At 40.1% G+C, this 11527-nt stretch overlaps 1 protein-coding gene across 2 annotated transcripts in view; it reads right to left on the bottom strand.

Moving 5' to 3' along the window:
* Nucleotides 1-11527, bottom strand: part of MYPN (myopalladin) — a 73559-nt gene that overhangs the window by 6865 nt on the left and 55167 nt on the right. For both annotated transcript variants that reach the window (XM_032116474.1, XM_032116473.1), the window contains exons 13-19: nt 8205-8426; nt 7604-7753; nt 6707-6786; nt 6104-6230; nt 4390-4597; nt 3503-3668; nt 1106-1239 (exon numbers count right to left, since the gene is read on the bottom strand). In XM_032116474.1, coding sequence (XP_031972365.1) covers nt 1106-1239; nt 3503-3668; nt 4390-4597; nt 6104-6230; nt 6707-6786; nt 7604-7753; nt 8205-8426 — 1087 coding nt within the window. The remainder of the gene's footprint in view (nt 1-1105; nt 1240-3502; nt 3669-4389; nt 4598-6103; nt 6231-6706; nt 6787-7603; nt 7754-8204; nt 8427-11527) is intronic.

Raw genomic sequence — 11527 nt, 5'->3', positions numbered from 1 at the left:
CTGAATTTTGACCTTCTCTGGAAATATTTTTAAAAGAGCCTCCTTTTTTTCTTGCAGCACCCAATGTGTTTCTACTTGAACTCATTATTTACTCATTATTATTTTTCTTTGCACACTTAATTGCAAATATCAGACCACACCCTCAATCTCTCGACCCAACCCATTCAAAATAGCACAAAGAAAAATGACTTCTGTCACTCACTTTGGGGTGTGAGCTGTGTATTTTAGAAAATGTGGCTGGAATTGGGAAGCATTTCTTGATTTCTATATTTTTCCTGTTTGTGCCTTGAGTATTTCATTTGAAAATTTATGTCTTTCAACATTTAGATATCTAAGGAATTTTAAAATTTTGTATCACCTTTCTTGAATCAGCCTCTCCCCAGCCCTCGATTCTTCCATTACTATTGCCCATATCACCACAAGGTGGCAGGAGGCTGACAGAGATGCACTGGTAACTTACTTCTGATAATTAGGTGGGGTTTAAAAACAAATGAGAAATATGAGTTTGAAAACATGGGGTTTTTGTTATTTCTTTTGAGGGTCTGGTTCTAATCCAACCAGTTTGTGGAACATGTTTTGTGTTTAATTATGCTGCTTAAGTGATCAAAATACTCTGCTTTGTCTATTCTGTCTTGTAGAGATAACAGTTAAATGAGGTGCTGTAGTTCTTGAAGTGCGCTGGGGCCTTCTGAGTCCTAGACAAATGTATTGGATGTAAAGTAACCCCCATCAGCTGGGCTTGGTTTGCACCCCCTGTGCTCTGTGGAAGAAGGGTTCCACTTTTTTGTGTGCAATTTATTGCTCCATCAGGTCAGAGGCAGTGGAGTTAAGGTTCAACTCGAAAATATATGCTTATGTGTCTAGGGATTCTGGAAGGTGGAAAATGGAAGTAGAGAATATTGTGCAAGGCTCCTCCTTCGGCTTTTTTTCCTTACCCTCCTTTACACTGATGCAGCAGAGCTGGTTTAGCCATTTTGCTGTATCATTATATCTCTTCTGGGGCCTTATTAAGCTGTGGCCATGCTGTGACACTGTTTTCTAATCCGTGTCAAACCCAGACTAAGAACTAGTTGGGGGTTTGTTTTATTTCCCAGCCAATCCCTACCGTATATGTCAAGTCGAGCAGTACAGGAGACAATGCCAGCTTCGTTCTTTGCAGACAAGGTGTACCAGCCAGCATCTGCTTTCTTGGCAGGCTGGATCAGGAGGCAGACATACCCTGTTGTATCTTGATGCATGCTGGGAAAACAAGTGTTTGGGAATTAGTATTTCTCGAGACCATATAGGTTTTCATATTTTAAAATATGTGTATTAAATTTGAAACAGATACATTGTCATTTCTATTCTCAAAGAGGTAGCAGTCTGAGACACCTATAGTCAATAGATTTGCTTTCAGTGTGACCTCAAACAATGACCAGAAAATCTCAGATCTGTTCTGGCTCCTCTCAGTTTTGCACAGCCATGGTGTTACAGTGGGAGCTGAATTGTTGCTCTGGATATATTAATATTAGCATTATTTATTGAATACTAATGAACTAAACCCATGCAAAGCTGCTGCACAATCGTACTGTATTTTTTCCTAGTTCAGAAGCTGGAACAAGAACATAACAAAATACCAAGAGCCAAGTACAAAGTTGGGATATTTTTCACAACAGCAACCAGAGCCAGTCAGGAACTTTCTTGGGGCACCCTTTTCCATGAGAAAATGACCAAGTGAGAAAATCAAAAAGATTTGCTTAGCCAACACTCTAAAAGAAACCTGCTTCACTGTTCCCTCCACTTCCTTTGCTCTCCAGTGATCTAAGACTTTGTGGCTGCACTTTCCAGGAAAAACCTTTCAGTAATGTATAACAGAACTGAGACTCCTCTGCTCTCTAGGCTGAGGCTGGTCCTTTTTATCAACCCAAGTGTTTCTCTCATTATAAAGGAAGAGGTGCGAGATGAGCACTTCAGAACACTTGAAGTTTCAGGATATTCTGAAATTTGAGGTTTTATTTCCTTATGAACTGGAATGAAACCACAGACTTTCAGGACAAGAGGACATTTTGTGCTTCCAACAGCACAAATTAAAAAGGGAGCGCATTCACTCTTTGCTCCCCGCACTGCACAGTTTGCCTTTTGCTGGGGGTGCAGTAGTATAGGAGCTGGTGTGTGTCCTTATTGTGATACAAAAATGTCTCTTGGCTTCAGGCAGGAAGGCAACAGTGAGGCAGGATAGGGACAAATGGGGATGAGGCTGCCCATGGCTCTGTGCAGAGCCACTGGAAGCCTTTGGGGAAGTCTGGTCTCAGCTGTCTGAAATAGCAGAGCTGTTACAACCCTGATGCTTGCTCCTGGCGTTGTGGGGTGTGGGAGGTTTTCCTTAATCATTCCTTTGATGAGCTGAAGCAAAAACTTGTTTTCTAACCTTTTGTGAAACAAGTGGAAATGTGGCACAGTTGTTCATTTTCCAGTAACTACAGTGTTTGCATGTATATAACAACAATCCCTACGGAAGGGGAACACCAGGAACACCTGTAATCCATTAATTTGCTAATGGTAGACTCAATCCCTTCCTCCAGATCATCTATAAAGATATTAAATAGGAGTGGGCCCAAACCATATAGACTACAGGCTGTAGAAGGTCAGAATCAGGTGGGGTTTTTGGAGAGAGACAGGAGTCTCTGGGTCGGGACAGGGCAATCACTGCAAGAGTTTCCCAAGAATGCTTTCCCTTGTGATAGGTGTGCATCCCTAACAGGTGCTGCTGCAGAGCCAGTTCTTTACGGATAGCCTGCAGGAGTGTGTGTGAAGCTGTGGGTACTTCTTGAAGCTGATCTCAGAGATCCAGTGACTGCATCAAATCATTAGTTGGAGCCAAGTGAAATAAAATATTAAAAATCAGATTTATGCTGAAGTAGAAATCTTAAAAAAAAACCCCAATTAATTTATCATTAATTACAGACAAGCATATTATTTTATCAGCTTTTGTTTTGATAAACTTAAAAAATAGTGAGGGATTTGACAGTGAGAGCTGAACCTGAACATTGTTGTATTTTGTAAGCATGGATCAAAGTCTTTGCCTTGTTTGTGACCAACTTTGTTATCAGCTTCTCTATCCGATATGATGAACTCTCTACTATCCCGTGCTCTGGGCCACTGAAACTGTTCTGAGTTTGAACTCATACCTAGTTGGAACTAAACTGGGGAAAAAATAGCGTAGAGAGAATAAGGTGCTCAAATGCATTAAAATACCATATCAGAGTATGTTTGATAAGGAGATTCATATGCCCATGACCCGCAAGCTCTGGCCCCACTCTGAAGCAGTGGTGCATCATGCCTTTGTTCTGAACCAAGGAAACAGCCACTGTTCACCCCACAAGGAAGCAGGCTTTTTACTGCTTTATGTGGGTGAAAGAAGTTGTTTTTAAAGCACCACCATCTGTACTTATTGCACGGGTTTTCATGGAAGCAGTTGGTCCAGCCACAAGAAACTTCAGGCGTGGGTGTTATGGTACAGTACCTCATCCTCTCTCTGTTTGATGGGATGGTCTCATTATCTTTCTTCCAGTAAAATACAGGAGGTGGCATTCCCACAACTCTGCACTCTAATCTGACGGGGTACCCTTCTGGAACACCACAGTTCTGAAGCTTTTCCAGAAACATGGGGGCTCTTTTTACTTCCTTTGCTGGAAGAAGAATTATTGAACAACAGATATTTTATTCTTTCTTTCTCTCTGAACAGTGTGGAAGAACACAATAAAAATTATTCTTGTGATACCAAAATAGGTTGTGAATTTTTAGTGAGATATTGGAAGGGAAGTGAAATGCCATGACATAGCTTCTGTAAGGGAACATAAAGTAAATAATAGGCAGAAGTGAAGTTCATAAATGAATACATGCATGTCTAATGGTTCTAAACATACTACCACTGCAGGAAGTTAATGCCAGATCTATAAATTTCAATATCTCACATCTTTTAAGGCTTTATTAAAGAGCAGTATTCAGATTTAAATTTTTCTATTTAAAAACATTTTTAAACCAATAAAATTTGGGCTGAAATCTAGGATATCTCAATTAATGTATTATTAATTCAAACTCTAAGCATTTTCTGGGGAGAAAATTAAGAATGTCATTTTGCCCAGACGAGAGGTAGCATGGTAATGAGGCAGAAGTCTTATGGCCCTCTCTTAGTAACAGGAGTGCACTAGTCAACTGAGCCCAGGTGTATTTCCCTCCATCAGCTGAGGAGGGGAAAATACATATAAAATTTTCATATCTGTATCTATAGCTGTTGGATTCTCTTGCTCTCAGTGCATTAACTATTTATTTATACTTGTCTGTAGGGAAACTATGTAAGGTAAGTTTGCATAACTTCATCACTGAGACTAGTTTTTCAGTGCTTCTTACCTACAACAGTGAGCTCCAGACTAAATGAATTTTGTCCTGTTTTGTTAGTGGCAAGGCAAGTGTAAGTTCCGGCATCACTTTGGGAGAGAGGATCGATGAGCAGAGAGTGAACTCCAGTCTCTCTGACCAGCATCTTGTGTCTGCCATCTGGGAGCACAGGTTTGCCATTCAGGAGCCACGTCAGGTCTGGAGTTGGTAACCCACTCACCTAAGAGACAGGAAAACAGCTTGAGACAAATGTCCAACTGACAGGAGAGGCTAGTAAATTCAGAGCCAGGCCTTTTTACAAATGCCAGCTGAATCATGTCAAAATCTAGACCAGAATGATTTTTTAAAAAAATTATTTCTCAGTTTTTGTTTCTCTGCTGACTACTTCCAAAAGGGAGAAAAACAGAAAACAAACAAAGAAAAAGATTTTAAAATACATGAAATATCTACATTTTTCTTAGAAAGGAAGGAACTTACTTTATGAGATATGAAATTAGAATATGAGATTCGCAAAAGACTCCTAATAATCTGCTAGTTATGCTAGTTTTCCTTTTTTTTTTTTTTTTTTTTAGGGTGCTGAATATAAATCAAATTCCTGGATCTAAAATACTACAGAGTTTAGCAAAGATGAAAAAATGTTCTGTACAAATTACTTCATATTTTTAAAAATTTGATGAAGAATGATATAATACTTCATAGCTGTCAACCTTGTGTGCTTTAGAAAACTAGAAATTAAGTATTTTTTGAAAGGTTATTAGACTGTATTATAGTATTAAAAATCTTTTCAATAGGTAGCAGTACTTACTCATGTCTAAATTCTGCTTTCCAAACAATATTTTACAAAGCAGAGAAAGAGGGAAGTGGTACTTGCCTGAGTGAGGACTGCTCTCTCCCAGGTTTGTGCAATGCCAGACATGCTCTGCCAGGATAGCAGAGCTAGGAATAACCAAATTCTTTGGCATGCTCGTAGTAAACTTTACATCGTAAATTAAGTAGTAATGAGTCTTGCTCATCTTCAGGGCATTAACTTGTGCCTCAGAACTTCTACCCTCTTCAGGGTAGAGGTCAGTGTCAGCACTGCCACCTTTGCTGCACTGCAGGGGCACAGAGGGGCTACCAGAATATGTTGGAGCAGCTGATTCTCTTAAAGGTGTTCAATAACAGGATGCTTGCTATGTGTACTCTAACCTCTGACTACTCTTTCATGTCAGGATTTCAATCAGTAAATGGGGATGTTTCTGCCTGTGTGCATGCTGGAGAGGCATAAAATGAATTGGGCTCAGTTCCCTCTTTTCAGGGAGTATTAATCTTCAGTAATTCAGTCCGATACAATGGGAACATTTGTTTGAACACAAAGCAACGTGCTGAATCCTCTCTTTCTCATGGTGGTTTTGTGCTATTCTGGATTATGTTCAAGATAATGGAGCAGAACTTCTGGAGTTCATACTGGTAAAGGACACAGTGTACATATTTAGTAATTTGAACAACCTTGTAAGTGAGCCTTCTGTTTCTGGGTTTTGTTTTCTGTGTTCTTCATCCCATAGAGCATTTTTTCAAAAGAAATCCCTGGAATCAGCTCAGAGACAATGGCATTAAGAAATAGTTTTATAAATGAAGCATTAAAACTTGAATGGAAAATGTTCATGCAATGAAGAACATGAAAACACATAACACTACATGTACAGAGGTAGGGAAAGTGAGAGTGAACAGAGGAACCAGTGAATACCTTACAATCCAACCTACAAAGTCGCCCTTCATGTGCCACCATGTCACCCGGAGCCTGTAGAAAGTATGGCCTGAAAAAGCGTTCTTGAACTGCCTCTTTGTCTCCTTCTGGCACCCGCGGCCGTGTTCTGCAACACAAAAATCACCTGTGGGTGTTTGGAAGTCAAATTTTTTTTTTCCTAATGCTTAAAAAAGGGGAAGAAATTGGGGAAAAGAATGGAGAGATAGCTTGAGTTACATAAAAGGGAAGAAAGAAATGGACTGATTGTAATTTAATTATTGCATATTTTCCATTTAGAAAGATTACTGAGTTAACTATATCATGTAATATCCTTAGATTCCCAAGCTGGCCTTTGCTTTCTTTTTCATTTTGCTACTCCATCCCTTGCCTTTAGCTCCTCTACAACAAGTACATGAAATCATAGTTAAAACTTCCCTGTATTTGAGGATGACCTTCAAAAACATAGAAGCGACCTGTTGGGAGGGAACTGCTGCTGTTATTTCCATTTCATGATTGAGAACTGAAGTTCAGTGAGTGCAGTGGTTATTTTGGTTGCCTTCAGTAAAAAGCATAAAGCAGGTCTGCAGGACTTTTTTCTTTCACCTGTGAGGCTGAGTTGTTGATATTCGTCCTCGAAAAGGGACACTCTGAACCATCAGGTGTCCTGAACAACTGATCCTGCCCTGCAAATCACAGTGGAAACAGAATTAATAGTTGGTTAATAGCTCATTTCATTTTAAAGTATAAATATTGAACACTTACAATGCATTTGTAAGTGTTCAAGCATTAGGATTTATTTTTATAAAGTAGCTGAACTATAGTGAAAATACTATTTTCCTAAAGCAAATGCTGTTAGCCTGCAGCTGTGGCAATGCATTTAGCAGTGCTGCCTGTCCCTGCTTGTTTATTCCTGCCACAGGTACTGTCTGCTAGTACCTTTGTACTGGCATACTTTAAAATGCAGTCATAAAGAAACTGAAAAGAAATAGAATTTAAAAAAAGAGAAACATTTAAACTGGAAGAAGTTGCCTGATGGACGTACTTCTAAATAAACAGCTAAGCTAGCACACGAGGTCAAGGAGAACGGTGTAAGGGAGTGAGACTATTTGCAGATCCACACACAAATTGTGTTTGCTAACAGTTCCAAATTTGATGTAGCTATTTGTTTCTCCCTGCTCTATTCTTTCTGCCTGAAACATCATGTCTGTCTTGTCACCACATCATCTCGTACCTGTCAGCATCTGAGAGTGGGAAGGAGATAGGGCAGGAGTTATTAATGTGAAAAAATGTCCGTAATGATTTAAACTGTATGCCTAATAGGGGAGTAGTTTCATCAGTTGTCTTTACATAGTGAGTCTCCTCTCCTATGCTCTGAAGAATCTGATTTGTGATATAGTCACCACTTGATGTCAAAGTATGTGGCCTAATTTGTGTTCCTGTTAACGTAAATTAGAAAAAGATGAAACAAGCATTTTTGTAAAAGAAAAAACAACAGCTTACTTGTGGGTTTGCAGCCATAATCGTATAGTTGCCATCATCATCGTTAGTAGCAGTTTCAATATGTAAAGAACATGTTCCATCTCCTTCTCTGTTCATTTTGAAATGTGTGTTTTTCTTTGAAATCTGCTTGCCATCCTTGAACCAGTAGACCTGTAGTGATCAGATACGCCCCCATGACTTAACAGTGACTAGAAAAATAATGTAAGTTGAGTGATAGCTAATAAAATTTTAGAAAATTATAAACTTTGCAGGTCAGTTATAATGTGAAACAGAATGATTGCAGGTTGAACTCAAGAAGCTGCATATCATAGCTGGGCCTGTCAGGTTCTCTTTTCTTGGCTCTAGGCACGCTACTGGTTAGATCAGTTCTCATATTTCTGAGAAGTTCTGGGGGTTGTGCATTTCTGTGTCTCCTGGAGTCAGATGGCTGTACCTCAAGGCCTGATGCATGCTCAGGGGCAGATACTGTTATTTTAGAAAGGTGGGGGAAATTATTAGTTTGGGAGCTCTCTCCACAGAGCCATGTGTTTAGGAGAGATGTACAGAAAATAGTGAGTAGTTGGGTTTTGTTCCTTTACCAGTTACAATGAGAATGACATACCTTGGGAACAGGTATTCCAACTATTTTGCAGGTGAATGTAATAGGGGATCCTTCCATTACCCGAAAATGCTTGAGTCTCTTATCAAAGATGGGAGCTATGTATTTGCCTGTAGGGATTTCCTCGTGTTGGACTTCATCGTCTGATTCATCCACTGGTGTCCGTTCAAGGCGAAATTCTATTTCATTCATCAGCCTCTGCTCAAAGCTTGAAATCCTGTATTCCTGCAGGGTGAGAGAGGCACAGATCTGAACAAAACCAGCCATGTTCTGGGGTATTTGCAGCCATTGGCACTTGTAGACTAATTCTACAACAAGTGAAAATACAAAAGCCTAAGTAAACCTAGGGACATCCTGAAACAGTGTGAATTTGGTTTGCAGGCACAGATACTGCATTGTGAGTCTGTACAAGATAATTCATGAGACTGAGTTTTGTCAAAGTAAAAGAATCAAATATGTAATTCCTCTAAGTCCCTGTCAAGAAAAATTGTACTCTTGCACACTGTTGATCAAAAGAGATCATTAAAACATACCAATTTTTTGAGGATTTTGTGTTCAAATATTAGTCACCTGCTAATTATAGAAATTATAGAAAACTATACCTACTAAAAGAGAAAAGTAGGAAGAAAGTGAAGTATTTTCAGAGTAATTAACTTCAGGTTAAACTTGGACAGATTTCTAGCTGGTGTGACTGAGAAAGCAGAATATATTACATGGAAATTCTTAGAAGATTAAACAGATCATGCAATAAACCCAGCATATTCCTACAGAAATGAACATTTCCAGATAGTTTGATGTGATTGTGAACTTTCTCCTGATCCCCTGAAGCCAATTAGAAATGTCTCATCACTTAGCTGTTTCGCATGAGGAAATCTCTTGTCTAGACCAGGAGGCATTTGACCAACTGTCTCTTGCTGTGACTTGTGAAGCCTCAGACCAAGAGCCAGCTTCAGTTTGTGCCTCCAAAGCCGTGTTTGTCCTGGGCATGGTGGAGCACTACAGCTACACCTGGATGGAGTTCTCAGGTAGCACACGTTTCCCGCTGCCCTGACACACACAGCTGCAAGAGCTCCTTGTTTAAGCCATTACAAACTACCTTTTTTGGGGGCAATCTTGTATTACGTGTAGAAGACAAATCAGTTTGCTCAGACCTGGATCTGTGCAGGTTTTAAGCCCAGAGCTTGCATTCCTGCTTCTATTGAAAACAGAATTTTAGAAACCAATGAATAATAAATAAGGGTGTAACCAATCCTTAGATATATTCAATTTGCTGAAAAAACAAGGTTCAGAAATGCATCTTGTCTGAAATCTTACAGAATGTTAATTAAAGAACCACCATCTATCCCAAATCACTGGCAATTACATCTCTGATCATTTAGCCATTCCATCTTACTGCTGATTATGCTCTTGACCAATAAATTCCAGATAGTAGGGAGAAAAGATTGAGAAGCAGCAAAAAATTTTAGCTGACAAACCCTTCTACTTTCTTTAGGAGATCAAGGAGACAGAAGTGAAGCCAAAGGTTTAGACATTACAGTGGAGTTTTGAGGAGACAGGGGTTTGTAAGACTTGGGGGTGAGTGGAGGAAAAGGTGGCAGCCACAAAGTAAAAAAAGTTGGAAATTGCTATGGTGGAGTAAACAGTCTGGTAATAACTGATTTTGGAACTGTAGTGGTAGGCATTGTGTGTTTTTGTCTAAAATGTCTGTTTTGGGGAGGTTGCTTTAAGGTCAGCTCTAGAAAAAGTTAGCTATGGTAGGAAAAGGCAGCCAGCTTGGAATAGGTAGGAAAGGAATTTGATGAGTGAAGTTGCTCCTCCTTGCACTCAACCCTCGTTCCCGATGCTGCAGGGCTGTTTGTTCCACACAGCTTCGGAGCAGTGCGGAGAGCTACAAGGTGCAGGCAGCGTTCGCAGGCAGCTTAGGTGGCTGAGTCCCCCCTCTGAGATCCCTTCCTTACCTTTAACACCTTCCCACGCTCTGACAGGGCCGCTCTGCTCTCTGACACTGTCCTGCAAGTCCAGGCCACACTGTCCTTTCAGCTGGCCGCTCTGTCCCAGTGTGAGACGTGCCAAAGGCTGGGTGTCAGGCCCTGCGTGGTACCAGCCACCTCCTCAGGGGACTGGCCGGCAGGTGGGGAGCACTAAACAGCCTGATAAAGTTTCATCTCCTTGAGCTTTTCTTCTCTCATGCAGCAGATCTCAGCAAATTGCTTTATAGATCAAATTCCCATCTCATTAAAGCCAGTGTAAAACTGGAGTTTCTCTGATTTCGCACTAACCAAACTGATCATTTTCTCACATAGGTGGCAAGAACTGGTTATAGTGTTCCAAGGGAAAGTTAAGCAATCAGTGTTTTACCCTTGATACTGAGAAAAGGCCTGTGTCTTTTTAGGAAGGCAGGACAATGTAAAAATCAGGGAGTGGCTGCTGTAGCAGAGGGAAGTAATGGGGCTAGAAAGGCATTACCATTACACTGTCAAGGTATCACGTTAATGTGGAAGGACAAAATGCTGCAGAACAGAGTTAAATTTTGAAATATTGCAAGCTGATGGCACAGTCCAGTATTGTTTATAGACAGCTGAGTTAAGTCAGCAGTTTTTTGTATGGATTTTTTTTCTAGAATCATTGCTGTCTAAAACAAGTCACTGTATGTTGTAAGAAATTAATAGGGTATGGTTGCTGTAGCCATGATGGCCTACAGATGAAACCACATAATGCTGATAGAGACAATTAACATATTTTTTTCCTCTACTCTGAAAGTACAGATCTGTCTTAAGTGATCTAACCAACTAACATAAATAAAACTTAGAGCAATCATTTTCAAGTTGTACTTAACCAAATTAACTTTGCCATCTGCTTTAGATCCTAAAAACTTTTCTGTGAACGCAGTGTATCATTTTTTTTTCTGGCTGATGTGCTGAGGATGTTAACTTCCTACAAACTACTTCATTAAGAAATATAGGCACTTCTTCCTTTTCAAATGTCTGCTTGCAGAAGAGAATACAATGGAGGAAGGAACACGTTTCATGGGACCCTTTCAAGTTAATAGTGGACAGGTTTTCTCCCACGTTTCTTTGCGTGTGGCTCTGGATGTATGTGCATACACAAAAAGAGGTGTAAAAGTAGCACTTTGTGAAAATGAAAGCATATGGCTGCACTATCAGCACGGGGTTGTCATTGCTGGCAGCTGCTTCCCTGCTCATGGAAGCCCTAAGTGTCCTTGTACAAATGCAAGTCTCTGGCTGGGAACTGTGCAGGCTGACTGCAGGAGTTTGGCTGCTCATTTAAAGGAGTTATGTGCAAAAATACATTTTAAATTAGAAAAC

Source organism: Corvus moneduloides, chromosome 8 (assembly GCF_009650955.1).
Source record: "Corvus moneduloides isolate bCorMon1 chromosome 8, bCorMon1.pri, whole genome shotgun sequence".
NCBI classification, from domain to species: Eukaryota; Metazoa; Chordata; class Aves; order Passeriformes; family Corvidae; genus Corvus; species Corvus moneduloides.
This window is presented reverse-complemented; position numbering and strand designations above follow the sequence as displayed.